General features: G+C 37.0%; 1 protein-coding gene across 3 annotated transcripts; it reads left to right on the top strand.

Moving 5' to 3' along the window:
* The first annotated feature begins 268 nt into the window (after window positions 1-268).
* Window positions 269-8,557, top strand: camkk1b (calcium/calmodulin-dependent protein kinase kinase 1, alpha b). Of its 3 annotated transcripts, XM_030152733.1 has the most exons (17): window positions 270-418; window positions 1,444-1,758; window positions 2,013-2,060; window positions 2,143-2,196; window positions 2,277-2,328; window positions 2,442-2,575; window positions 2,950-2,986; window positions 3,440-3,461; window positions 3,602-3,690; window positions 3,844-4,043; window positions 4,211-4,264; window positions 4,351-4,424; window positions 5,379-5,466; window positions 5,585-5,713; window positions 6,321-6,424; window positions 7,693-7,743; window positions 8,114-8,410. In XM_030152733.1, exons 2-17 carry the CDS (start codon window positions 1,528-1,530, stop codon window positions 8,184-8,186), a joined length of 1,440 nt encoding a protein of 479 aa, XP_030008593.1. In that variant the 5' UTR covers window positions 270-418; window positions 1,444-1,527; the 3' UTR covers window positions 8,187-8,410. The 3 variants fall into 3 exon arrangements, with proteins under 3 accessions (XP_030008594.1, XP_030008593.1, XP_030008595.1); XM_030152734.1 differs by lacking the exon at window positions 7,693-7,743 and having other exon boundaries at window positions 269-418; window positions 8,114-8,417; XM_030152735.1 differs by lacking the exons at window positions 7,693-7,743; window positions 8,114-8,410 and adding an exon at window positions 8,520-8,557.
* Window positions 8,558-11,945: the final 3,388 nt, after the last annotated feature.

Raw genomic sequence — 11,945 nt, 5'->3', positions numbered from 1 at the left:
ATTTTATTTCATTTTATATAGTATTGTACAATTGTTCATCTAATTATTTATTTTCTTATGCTCTTTCTTGAGTCTGTGTAAATCTCATTATTTTGAAGGTGTGTAATTTACAGCTGTTACTCCTAAATGCCCCGTTGATGCCCTGTTGAATATGTTTTCTCTCTCCAGTCTGATGTCCTGTCCTGTCCTGTCCTGTTTGTTCTCTGCTGACCAGGGAGGAGCCTGTCCACTCTGCCCACTATGAATAACTCTGCCTCAGCTATATGCGGCTCCAGTTAATCCTTAAGACGAGGCTGCTCAGGTCTTCCCTGCTCCTCAGTGAAAGTCCTGCTCTGAGACACAAAGGAGTTTGTACCCTGAGAGCATCAGGACAACATGCAGATTAACTCTGACCCTCAACACCGGACACCTTCACTGTGTAAGTAAATAACCTCATATTTTCACATTTCACTTAACACAAGGTAGATTTTATTGTGATGCTGTTCATATAACTACAACATTAAGGCCTTTTTGAGTTAAATGACTTAAATTAATTGAGGTGTTTATCATTTTCAAGACAACATCTCTATCATTTCTCTCCTCATTTATCAAAAAACAAACTGTATTTTGTACTCTTACTATGACAGAGTTTACAATGTGTGTATGCAATGTGTGCTTAAATCTTTCTACCTTGTTACATAAGAAGCTTTTCAGGTAACAGTACTGTATTTTTGGCAACAGTGAGTCTCCTCTGGAGGAGTTGAATGTTGCCCACAGCGTTAAAGTTTGTGTCCTCTTATTAGAAGAAGAAGTTTCTGGTGCCAGTGACCTGTTAAACATACAACTCAACGTAGATTTCACTTGGATTAAAACATAGTTTAAACTCTCCCTTTCTGCTTATTGGCATTAAAATGAGACTATTAAGAAAATTACAGTATTATTTGTGGTTTTCATATCTGGGTTTGCTTGTCATTTAATGCTGAACAGAACAATTTACGCTCAGGTTTATTTTCCATTCAGCGGGAAGTGTTCAACCTCAGATGAATGCATGTTAATCACACAAATGCAACAACAAAAACAGTGTTGTGCGTGCGATTCCATGGGATTGTAAAATCTGTGCGAAAGTTGTACCTGTTAAAAGGCCTCAGCATGATGTGTTTTGTGTGTTTTTTGTTGCATATGGATTTGGCAGGATATTATGAAGAATTGCGAGTAATAGTGAGTAGGCAAAGATATTCAAGAATATTTAATAGATAGATACTATGTGGCCATTGTAACTAACTCAGAGGACAAACTGAAACTAGAAGCAAACATGGAAACTTTGCTGCTTGAAAAGGGGTTATTGTTCAGAAAGTATGTCTTAAAAGTTACCTTTCATAAGCATAATCAGATCAGCTGTTGTCAACCTCTCCTTCACCTTTCATCTACTATGATTTATCATCTCTAAACCCCTCCATCTTTCAGTGCAGTGATGTCAATCCTCTGGTGTTTTCACCAAACTGGTGATGATAAGGACACTGAGCCGTGAGTGACCAGGTACAAACCACTATGAGCGCTGACACTGCCTGCAGGGCGGAGCTGGACTCAGAGCACCACAGTGAGCTGGCCGACCAGGTGGCGGCCATGAACGTGGCCGCCAACCGGATGACCCCGCCCAATGGATACAGGACACACAGACCCCGTCTCTCTGACAGGAAGCTGTCACTGCAGGAGAGAGGAAGCCGCATAGCCCGGCAACCAACCATTGAGACCAAACGGGTGTCCATCACAGATGCTGATGTGAGGATGTGATTGATTGATTTATGTTTTATTAATTTTGAACATGCAAAGAAACAAAATAAAACAAAACAAAGCAAAATAAGACAATAACAAAATAACATTTAAATGAACAGAATCTATCTTCAAGTACGTGCAAGTCTGAATTTTGCATGGTCAAAAAGGAGTAGGAGGAAGTATAAACTTAATTTAAGTTTGACATGGTTTATTTTGTTGTTCATAAGATGTTTAACTGTTTCTCCTCCTTGTTTCTGTAGGACTGTGTTCAACTCAACCAATACAAGCTGAAGCATGAAATTGGAAAGGTAGAAGATGTGTAATATTTATTAATAAAAAGAAAAACGAGACTGGATTTTGCATGAGCTGTTGTATTCTTTTATACCACAGGGTTCCTATGGAGTGGTGAGAATAGCTTATAATGAAGACTCTGAGCAGTACTATGTAAGTAGAATGGTACATTCAAGGTCATCTGTGCATGAAACTCTGTTGTCACTAACCTTCTCTGCATTTCACTTGCACAGGCAATGAAAGTTGTATCAAAGAAGAAACTGATGAGACAATGTGGATTTTTGCGTGAGTGAAGTTGTCACATGTAAAATCTGATATCATCATTGGATATTTTTTCTGCTCATTCTTTTCATCTTTTTTTTGTCCTGGTGGTGACTCAGACATGTGTGTGATTTCAGGCCGGCTACCAAATCAAGGAGCAAACTCACAGCAAGATCCGTTCTCTAAAGCCGTGCTGCCTCTGGAGAAAGTGTACAAAGAGATCGCCATCCTGAAGAAACTGGACCATCATAATGTTGTCAAATTAGTGGAGGTAAATGTGATAACTCACCTAATGTACACAGTCTTCAGCCCAGTGAACATGCTCCACAATGGTATTCAGAAGACGCCTGATTACAGTGGACTTTTAGATCATTATGTTCTATTTTAAAGGTTTTGTTTGGAACAGGAAGTTACTGGTGGCAACATTTAAAGGTAGACCTGCAGGAAAATGTAAAACAAAACTACAGTGAACTGAAAGTGACAAGAAAAGAGACAGATGTACATCCTGTAATTTTAGTAAATAAAGTAAATAAATCACTGTTATGAGCAAAAGCTTTTATATTGCCCCAATGGAATTTTGTTTTTCATGAATGTATTTGTGTAAAGTGGAAAAATATGTGACAGCTATGATAACATGTCTTGCAGGTGCTTGATGATCCTGATGAAGATGGACTTCATATGGGTAGGGGACGTTTTGTTTTTACTGACGGAATATAAAGGTCAAGTGTCTAAGATTAAGAGGGATTTAAGAGGAGTGACTCATTTTAATTAGTGAACAGTCACATGGAACAGAGAAATTTTTGTTTGTATGTTACCTCAGAATGAGCCACATGTACTTATGGAGTGGGTCAAAAGTCAAGTCAGGCTTGTTCTGCTGCCATGATTCTTCTCCTTTGTACATTTTGTATTGAGTGGCGTCCAGTGTTACGGAACTTTACCCTGATGGATATTTCACTATTTTAAGTGAGCTAATGTTCCCTTAACTAAAATGTCTTGACTGGGCAAGACAAATACCCACTCTGTCTGGTTGCAATCTGCAATATCAGTGCAAATCTCACTAAATATGACACACTTGAACCTTTAAGTTCTTGAGTTATACTTCGCCGTACTTAAGTCTTAATTATTTATCCTCAAGCCTTCGAATTGGTGACAAAAGGGTAGGTTTTCTTCTTTCTTTTTTTTTTTTTTCCAATTATTTATTCTGTCAGATTCTTTTGAGGCTATAGTTTGAGTATTTGATGAGCTCCTTAGGTTATTGAAAGTGTGATATTCCTTATTTAATTGTTCTGTTGCTCAGGCCGGTGATGGAAGTGCCTACAGACAACCCTTTCACAGAGGACCAGGCTCGGTTTTACTTCAGAGATGTCGTCCTTGGAATAGAATATTGTAAGTTCACAAATGAGTTGCAAATTCCTCACATTACATTCACATCTGCTCACAAACTTAATTACAGCCCATTACAACTAATTATAGTTATTAGTATGCTTATATTTTTAGCTGATCAGTGTATTAACATTATTTTCTCACCTCTGTCTGCAGTACACTATCACAAGATCATCCACAGAGACATTAAACCCTCCAACCTGCTTTTGGGAGACGATGGTCACATCAAGATCGCTGACTTTGGTGTGAGCAACGAGTTTGAGGGGACGGACGCCCTCCTGTCGAGCACAGCTGGGACCCCGGCCTTCATGGCACCTGAGATGATGACTGAGCACGAGCAGAGCTTCAGCGGGAAGGTGAGACAAAATCTCTCCTGTGTGACAACTCTTACTCATTGGTTTGTCTCGCTAATGACTCAGAGAGTGTTTAATTGCAAGACATTATCAAGAAATTGCATCCAACCGCCTACTGTGAGCTTTTCAGTAATGACCCACTCCTGATAATTACTGTGTTTGTTTACCAGGCATTAGACGTGTGGGCGATGGGAGTCACACTTTACTGTTTTGTCTTTGGAAAGGTAAGCAAGTTCACAACAGAAGTTGAAATAAAAAGCTAATCAAACCTGTTATTTAATTATGTAATGATTTCCTTTTCCCCCTCCAGTGCCCTTTTTATGATGAATTCATTGTGTCCCTGCACAATAAGATCAAGAACAAACCTGTGGAGTTCCAAGACATGTAAGCAAACAACAGAAACATTTAGATATTATAAAAGTGTTCAAGTGTTTAGCTTGGTTTTAACATTTTCCACCTGACCAGGATGTGATCAAACCACAGTATATTTAATGAGTCGTATAGATGTTCAAGTTTAAAGGCATGTAACAACAGGGGTATATGCATTAGGTATACGAGGGCCGTTCAATAAGTTCATGGCCTCACCCAGAACAGAACAACACAGACTGATAATTTATATTTTATTTTTCAACATAATCTCCATTTACAGCAATGCACTTGGTCCATCGATGTTCAAGCATCACTATCCCATCACGAAAGAATGTAACATCCTGTATTATAACAACCTGTATTTCTGGGTGAGGCCATGAACTTATTGAACAGCCCTCGTATACCTCTTGGACAACATATATAAGTATTTTAATGTTTTCAGGTTTTTATTTCATAGTAAAAAAAAATTAAACAATTGAAATTAATGCTTCTTCAGGAGACCTTTCTTAACAACAAACATGTGAATCATTGATGCTTTATTATATTTTTTGATTTTTTTTATATTATACTTTATATTTTATGATTTTTTTTTTTTAATTTTATGACAAATAATGCATCTTGACTGCATTACTTTTTGTTATTGTTGGTGTTTATCACACATATATGGCCTAAAGAGAATTGTTTTTGAGTCATATTTCTCAAGTGTGTCTAGACAGACGAAACTGATGATTGTGAACTTTATGTAACAGATAAATCAAGATGATTTTTTTGGGTCATATTTACCGTCACAATTTGTACATGTGTGATAGCAGAAGTATGTTTAAAACAATGTCTTTTTGTACAAAGATTGGCTTTATATTTTGCTTACAACAGCCATAAATAAAATTTTTACATGTTAATATAAACAGTAGATTCATATTACCTGAAAAACCCATTGCTTATGATTGTGTCTTTTTTTTTTTTTTTTAGGCCATTGATAAGTGAAGAATTAAAGGACCTCATTCAAAGGATGTTGGACAAAAACCCTGAAACTAGAATCACCATCCCTGCAATTAAGGTGACAGAGAGAAAGACAAGTGACAACATTGTCATTTAAGTTGCAGATTGACACTAATGCTCACTCAGTATGCAGAAGTATCGCCTTTTCATGGAAAAGATGTTTGGTGGCGTTACAGCTCCATCCGTGGGTGACGGAGAATGGGTCAAATCCACTTCCTTTGGAGGAGGAGCACTGCACAGCATTGGAGGTCACTGAGGAGGAGGTGAAAAACAGCATCAAACTCATCCCCAGCCTTTCCACTGTGGTGAGTCGGACAGAGATATATGAGAAATTTAAGATTAAGTGTCCAAGAAGGTGTGCATACATTCAAGCTTTTGTGCAGTAAAAGCTCCTCCAGCTTTTCACTCCTTTTTTCTGTTGTATTACAAATATTGTTTCTTTATCTCAAAATTATTTTGCTTCAGTATCTCAAAATTTTACCTGAAATTGTTTTGGTGGATCAAACTGGAAGTTTACAGGCGTGAATGTTATACAGAGGGCTGATACTATTGCCATAAAAATGTATGCTATATATAGTATAAATACTATTGCCTAACACTAATACTATATACTACTACTACCACAGCTACTACTACTACTACTACTACTACTACTACTACTACTAATAATAATAATAATAATTCTGCCATAATAAGTACTATAAAAGTATATGATATTATGAGTTGAATCAGTGAATTACACACAAGAGATTCATTTAATTATAACATATGAATAAACTTCCTGGAATTAATCTTGCTGCTTTTATACTTGTACTGTATTGCAAAGCAAAATGATGGGAAATTCCAAAAATTAGCTAATATTTTGCATTTCTTTTCTCATTTTATTGTATCTCTGTCTTATGTCCACTGCAGATTCTGGTAAAGTCCATGCTGAGGAAGCGGTCTTTCAGTAATCCCTTTGAGTGTCAGACCAGACGGGCAGAGAGGTCCATGTCTGCCCCTGGAGGTCTTCTTACGTAAGTAGCCTACTCTGCAAATCCTGCTCCTGCTCTGCCAAACTGCTAGCTCTGCGATTAGGCCTCCAACAAAACAAAGCAGCGAGCAGATGCCGGGATAAAAATAGACTGAGTCAGTCACACATATGTTTTTGTCGATGTCTCTCTTCTACTAAATTTGGAGATGTAAAAAAATGATCTTTAAATAAGCAATGAGATGATCAGTGAGTCTCTGGATATTGACTGAAGCTCTTGGAGTGTATTTGTTTTGCTTGGGAGGTCAAATTAACTGGCTGCCCAGGCAGATAAAAGCATTTGTCCTCCCCTGATAAGCTAAATGGAAGCTCCTATGGTAGCAGTAATGGCTTTGCTGCTTTTGTTTTCCATTAACAAGCTGGTTCTGTCTGCGGGAGGCCACTGGCACAGCTAATTACACCTCCATGTGAAGAGATGTGGATGGAGCTGTAGCTACATCCTCCTCCACACTCGCCCAGTTGCCACCAGCACACGGCACTGCAGACTCCCACACAAGCAAATCTGTGGAGAGAGTACGGATCAAGCTGTCTGTACATATGACTAATGTTATATTCATACAGTAAAATCTTGGACAACAGAAGGTGTGAGTTGGCCCTGAGGGATGCTGTAATCTAGCCTGCAAAAGAAGATCAAAAAGTTTCCATTTGATCTTCTTGGAGGGATGATGTTTTGTGGCTACTGTGTTTCAGTGTGGGAAATTGTAAAATAATCATAGATTTTTAACCTAAACTCGGAATTAAGAAAAATGATTAAGTCTCTTTTTAATAGGATAAGAGTTTATCGCAACTTTCTGCATTTTAAGTAGAGCATTTTGTTTCCTAGAATCCCTTTATTGGATTGGCTGTTTGCTCAAGGGAGAGCCATTTACATTATTGGCTCTGTCCTGTTTGTCCTGTCCTGCGTCCCATGTTAAAAGGAAGCAGCCATGAGAGAAAAGGTCATTTTTTCAGCAAAATGACCTCTTGCAGTAAAGTCTGTTAGTATAAGTCAACATGAAATAGCATTTCAACATCAAATTTTATGAGAATTATTTTGCAAGTGTTTTCGTGGATTTTATCTCTTCTTCGTTACATCACTTAACTGTAATATTGGACACATTTGTACTGTGTTCTCAAGCAAAAACACTTAAACTAATCAGTGTGTTAACAAGATGTGACACTGGAGGAAGAATGTTGTGTTATTGTTGAAAAAAAAACAACAACTCACATTGATTGTGCTACTATCGCCTCTTACATCACATCTCCTTCTTGCAGAGGTTCTTGGGGCTTATTGGGGTCTTCACCTCTGCTTCATCCTTCCTTGAGGTAAATATTTCAGGAGCCTTTAGGTTTGGCTTGTACGTTTAATAACAACACAGCTCATCAGTTGTTTGTGCAGCCTTAAGAGGATTTAAGACGGTCAAGTTAACACACAGTTCCCCACAATGAGCTGTACTTAAAATAAATAGACACACACTGTTGTTGAGTGCTTTGTGTTGGCTTCCCCGTCTCTCTTGTCTCTTCTTGGGGTTGATATGTTCAAAACGTGATGAGCTGTGCAGTTGAGGACGTGTACTCAATGACATTTTTAGTCTAGTGTTACCTTCCCTGCAAACCTCCTCCTCCTCCTCCTCCTCCTCATCTGCGGTCTCACTTAGCACCTTCAACCACATGATCGAGCTCTTGTCACCCACAGGAAAATCAGCAACGATGGGAGCAGAGAAGGAGAGTTAGAGGACTTGTATGAAGATGATACATTTACAGAATGAGCAGATTAATCTGTCCAAGAAAATATTTTACAAAGACAAAGGGCAAGCAACATTTGTTTTCTACTTTCTTTATACCTCTGTCTGTCTTTTTTTTTTTTTTATTTAGCTTTTGCTTTTGCTTTTGCTTTTGCTTCCAGCTTGCTTATATGTGCTCTTGTGTATTTAATATTGATGAATAATAGAAATGAATTATTGTATTTTATTAATCAAATGATAACAATTCAGATCAGATTGACTGTTTTGTGCATCTTTAAATTACAAATGTTTACTGTTGGAATGTTGTGAAAAATGTAAATATGCGTTAAAAGAAGATATTTTTACATTTTTCTTTAGATGCTGGGGACAATAAAAGTTCTGATTTTGATCCTTGAGTCTGAGTGATTGCAGAAAAAATGTGTTGTTGTTTAAAGGTCACTCCTTGTACCACAAAGGTTTTTTTTTTGTTAGACCAGAAACAGTAGAGGGCAGCATTATGAAATATGTGAATATTCCCTCTTTCTGTCATTTAGCCATGTTTCCTCTTAAACTTAAAATATTTTTTTACAAATTATAATAAATACATACATTTTTACAATTGATTTCTGCAGTAGTAAATAATCAAACCAAACTACACACCCTGAAACACTGGAAATATGTCCTGAATTCTGTTAACTAACTGGTTTCAAAGCACTGTGTTCCCTGGACCAGTAGAGGACAGCAGTGTCCTGTATTTAATCCACATTATGGGCTTAGTGCTCCAGTCATTCTTAAAACAACACCCTGTCCTGCTAAAGTGCAATAAAGCTACACCTTTCAGCTAAAACACAGAGAAAAATAATCCTATTTAGAGATGAGTAATATTGTAAAATAAAATATGTTGTCGCTATTGAGAGATAATTTTAATCTTCATGGCCACTGTTGCATATGAACATCAAATTCCATGACATAATGTAGCTTTTTTCCCCCAAAATTAAAAAAATATATATTTTATTTTCTACACTATTTTTTACACTTTCTATTGCAAATGAACAAATTGGTCAGTACAACAGGAACTTATAAACACTAAGACATGAATTCTGATTAGATTTGTATTTTGTGACATAAAACAGTGGGTTCGTGGAAAACTTCAATAAATATTGACAGTGTCAGTAGAGATTCAAACATTTTCATTTTCATCACTGTTATCTCTGACAGTGGTGTTTTTGAAGTCACTGTTGGATATATTATTCAATGCCTACTGTATCTCAGTACTGCTTCCTTCTCTCCTTTGATAGTGCTGTAAAAATAGATTGTTATGCACTGACGATAAGGAGGAAGGATGATGCTGCAAAATGTAGCGTGCTGCTGCCAGTCACCATCACACCACTGCCATCCTCATCAGCACAAGTTGGAGCTTCATTAGTCTGAGCTTTGAATTATCTATGTAGACATTACTGAGGTAAACCTTCAAAAACAAGACAGCATGCTGTGGAGTGGGCCTGATGGTTTCTCTGGAGGTTTAGGTGGAACCATGTATGATGGTCTGAGGTCGAGGAAACAGAGTAATAGCAACACACAAGATGTTCCATTTATTTCTACCTGAATCTAAATCATCTTCAGGTTTTTTTTTTTTTTAGATTTGCTGAGTAGAGATGAGGAGATGCAGAAATATCTGAAGGTAAATGATGCTTGAGCAGAAAAAGGAAAAAAAAAAAAAGTTCCTACAGTGCAGCTAAAAGAAAAAATCTAGATTTTTATCATGACAACACTGGATGATGGATGACGTCAAATTAAATTAGTTTATAAAAGAGTTGTAATAAACTGGAAAAAAAAAAAAAAAAAAAAATCCATAAACCTCTAAATATTCTAAACCAAAGTGAAAAGAGAATGTACAGAGATGTTTATGTAATAACTGGATGTTGCAGTTTTCAGGTCCATGATATACTGATGATTAAAAGCATCGAACGGGATATGTAATAAACACTGGCTGCTCTAATGTCAGTATGTTATTATAAAATGTTACAGATAATATAGTTTTTCACTTCTTTTGAGAGAATATTAGAGAATATTGATCCTGCTTTGTCTGCTATGACATCAGATATGAAGACTGGAGATCACGTTAGATTTAGCTGCACTAGCATATGAATTGAAGGAATAAATACTGAAAAATAAACAGTACAAAATAAAATGATTTCCTGCAAGTAACTATGCAGTGTTACATTATGCCAACTTTCAAAATGCTAACGCAAACTCATGCTGAGGTCTATAAAAATCCAGGGTAACAGCATGTATAACAATTAAAATAATAATATGCGGTATCTTTTTTTTTCTCATTTTCAATCAATGGTATCATACAGCTTTGGAAATGATTTTTAGACCACCTGTGATTTTAGAAATTCAGAAACAGCCCTTCGACACACCCTTGATATCCTGTTCTGTGAACGTTAAATGGATTGTTTACAACATCAGATGTTAATTTATGTCACTTGTTTTTGAAAAAAAAATCAGTGTTCATTGCCATCAATTTATACTTTTTGTTATTTATTTGCAAAAAAAAGACTTTTCATTTGCTAGATTTTTGCTTAGATTTGGGCACTTCAAGTCATGACAAATGTTGACTTTTCACTAGTTTGTGTTACTGGTCTAATAAATATTTACAAAGCTGTATGTGGTAGCTTTCAACATATTAGAAAGAAAACTCAACTTAATATTCATCAGAGAGGGTAATATTTAACCATTATTGTCTGTTCAGTTGGAGCCTTATGCAAGCTGTGTTTGCCTTTTATCATCCTGTATCCTCAAGTAGCCTATAGCCTGTGCAGCCAGAGAGAAAATTGTTTAGATAATGAAACACATAATACATTTGTGTTTTCAAACAGCTGTCGTGTACATATGCCAAAATAGGATATAAGCTACTGGTCTCTGAGATCGTATAAGAGACCATTTGTATTCCTGCAGTCAGCCCATTTTTCTGTCGTTGCAGTTATGTGAAGACCAAAGAGGAGTGTTTCTGAGGAAAGATTTCTGTGGAAACTGTTGCCATGCAACAGCACAATACTGCGCTCATACAGAGTAGTAACTTCACTGTATGACTGCTCTTTTTCCTGAGCTTGTTGGCTGAGTAGTAATGCTGCCCTATTCAAATCTGCACTGGTGTATTCGATTGTATTTTTCTCTTGGTATTGCATTTCTAAATACAGTGGAAGTAATTTATTTTTGGGCTGTAACTGTGGCGTCATTGTTTCATCGATAGGCAGGGGAAAGTTTGCTTCAGCATCTGGTCCCACATCCAGACTCAGATTCAGTTTCCACATCCAGAGCCAGATGTAGTTCAGCCTCAAATATTTCATCAAACACTGACCCTTGGCTCTTACCGTTAACCCTCTTCCTATCTCAACAGTTATCCTTTTCCCCCTTTAGCTTTATCCACCTACGCCTCACTAACCTCTCTATCTATGTGCCCACGTTATGTACGACAAGTGACCCCAGTGACCTGCTGTCAGCTGACATGTACATACCTCCAGGCATCAAAATGGAGTAAGGTCTTTCTTTTTTTCTCTCTTCTGTACACTGTTGGGAATCCCCTGTGCTCACATACATAATGAGTCACTAGCTCAGACGTCAGGTAGACTCAAACTCACTGAAAGATTTAATTTGTTAACCCGTGTGGCACCCTTGGAGCACAAACAAACAAAAAAATGGCAACACAAACATGTCTTAGATATATAACTACAAATGCAGCATACAATGCAAATATACTTGGTGTTGCTTGGTATGTATCATTACAAATCCATATTAATC

Source organism: Sphaeramia orbicularis, chromosome 13, assembly GCF_902148855.1.
Source record: "Sphaeramia orbicularis chromosome 13, fSphaOr1.1, whole genome shotgun sequence".
NCBI classification, from domain to species: domain Eukaryota; kingdom Metazoa; phylum Chordata; class Actinopteri; order Kurtiformes; family Apogonidae; genus Sphaeramia; species Sphaeramia orbicularis.
The sequence above is the reverse complement of the archived record's forward strand: the minus strand, read 5'-3'. Positions and strand labels throughout refer to the sequence as shown.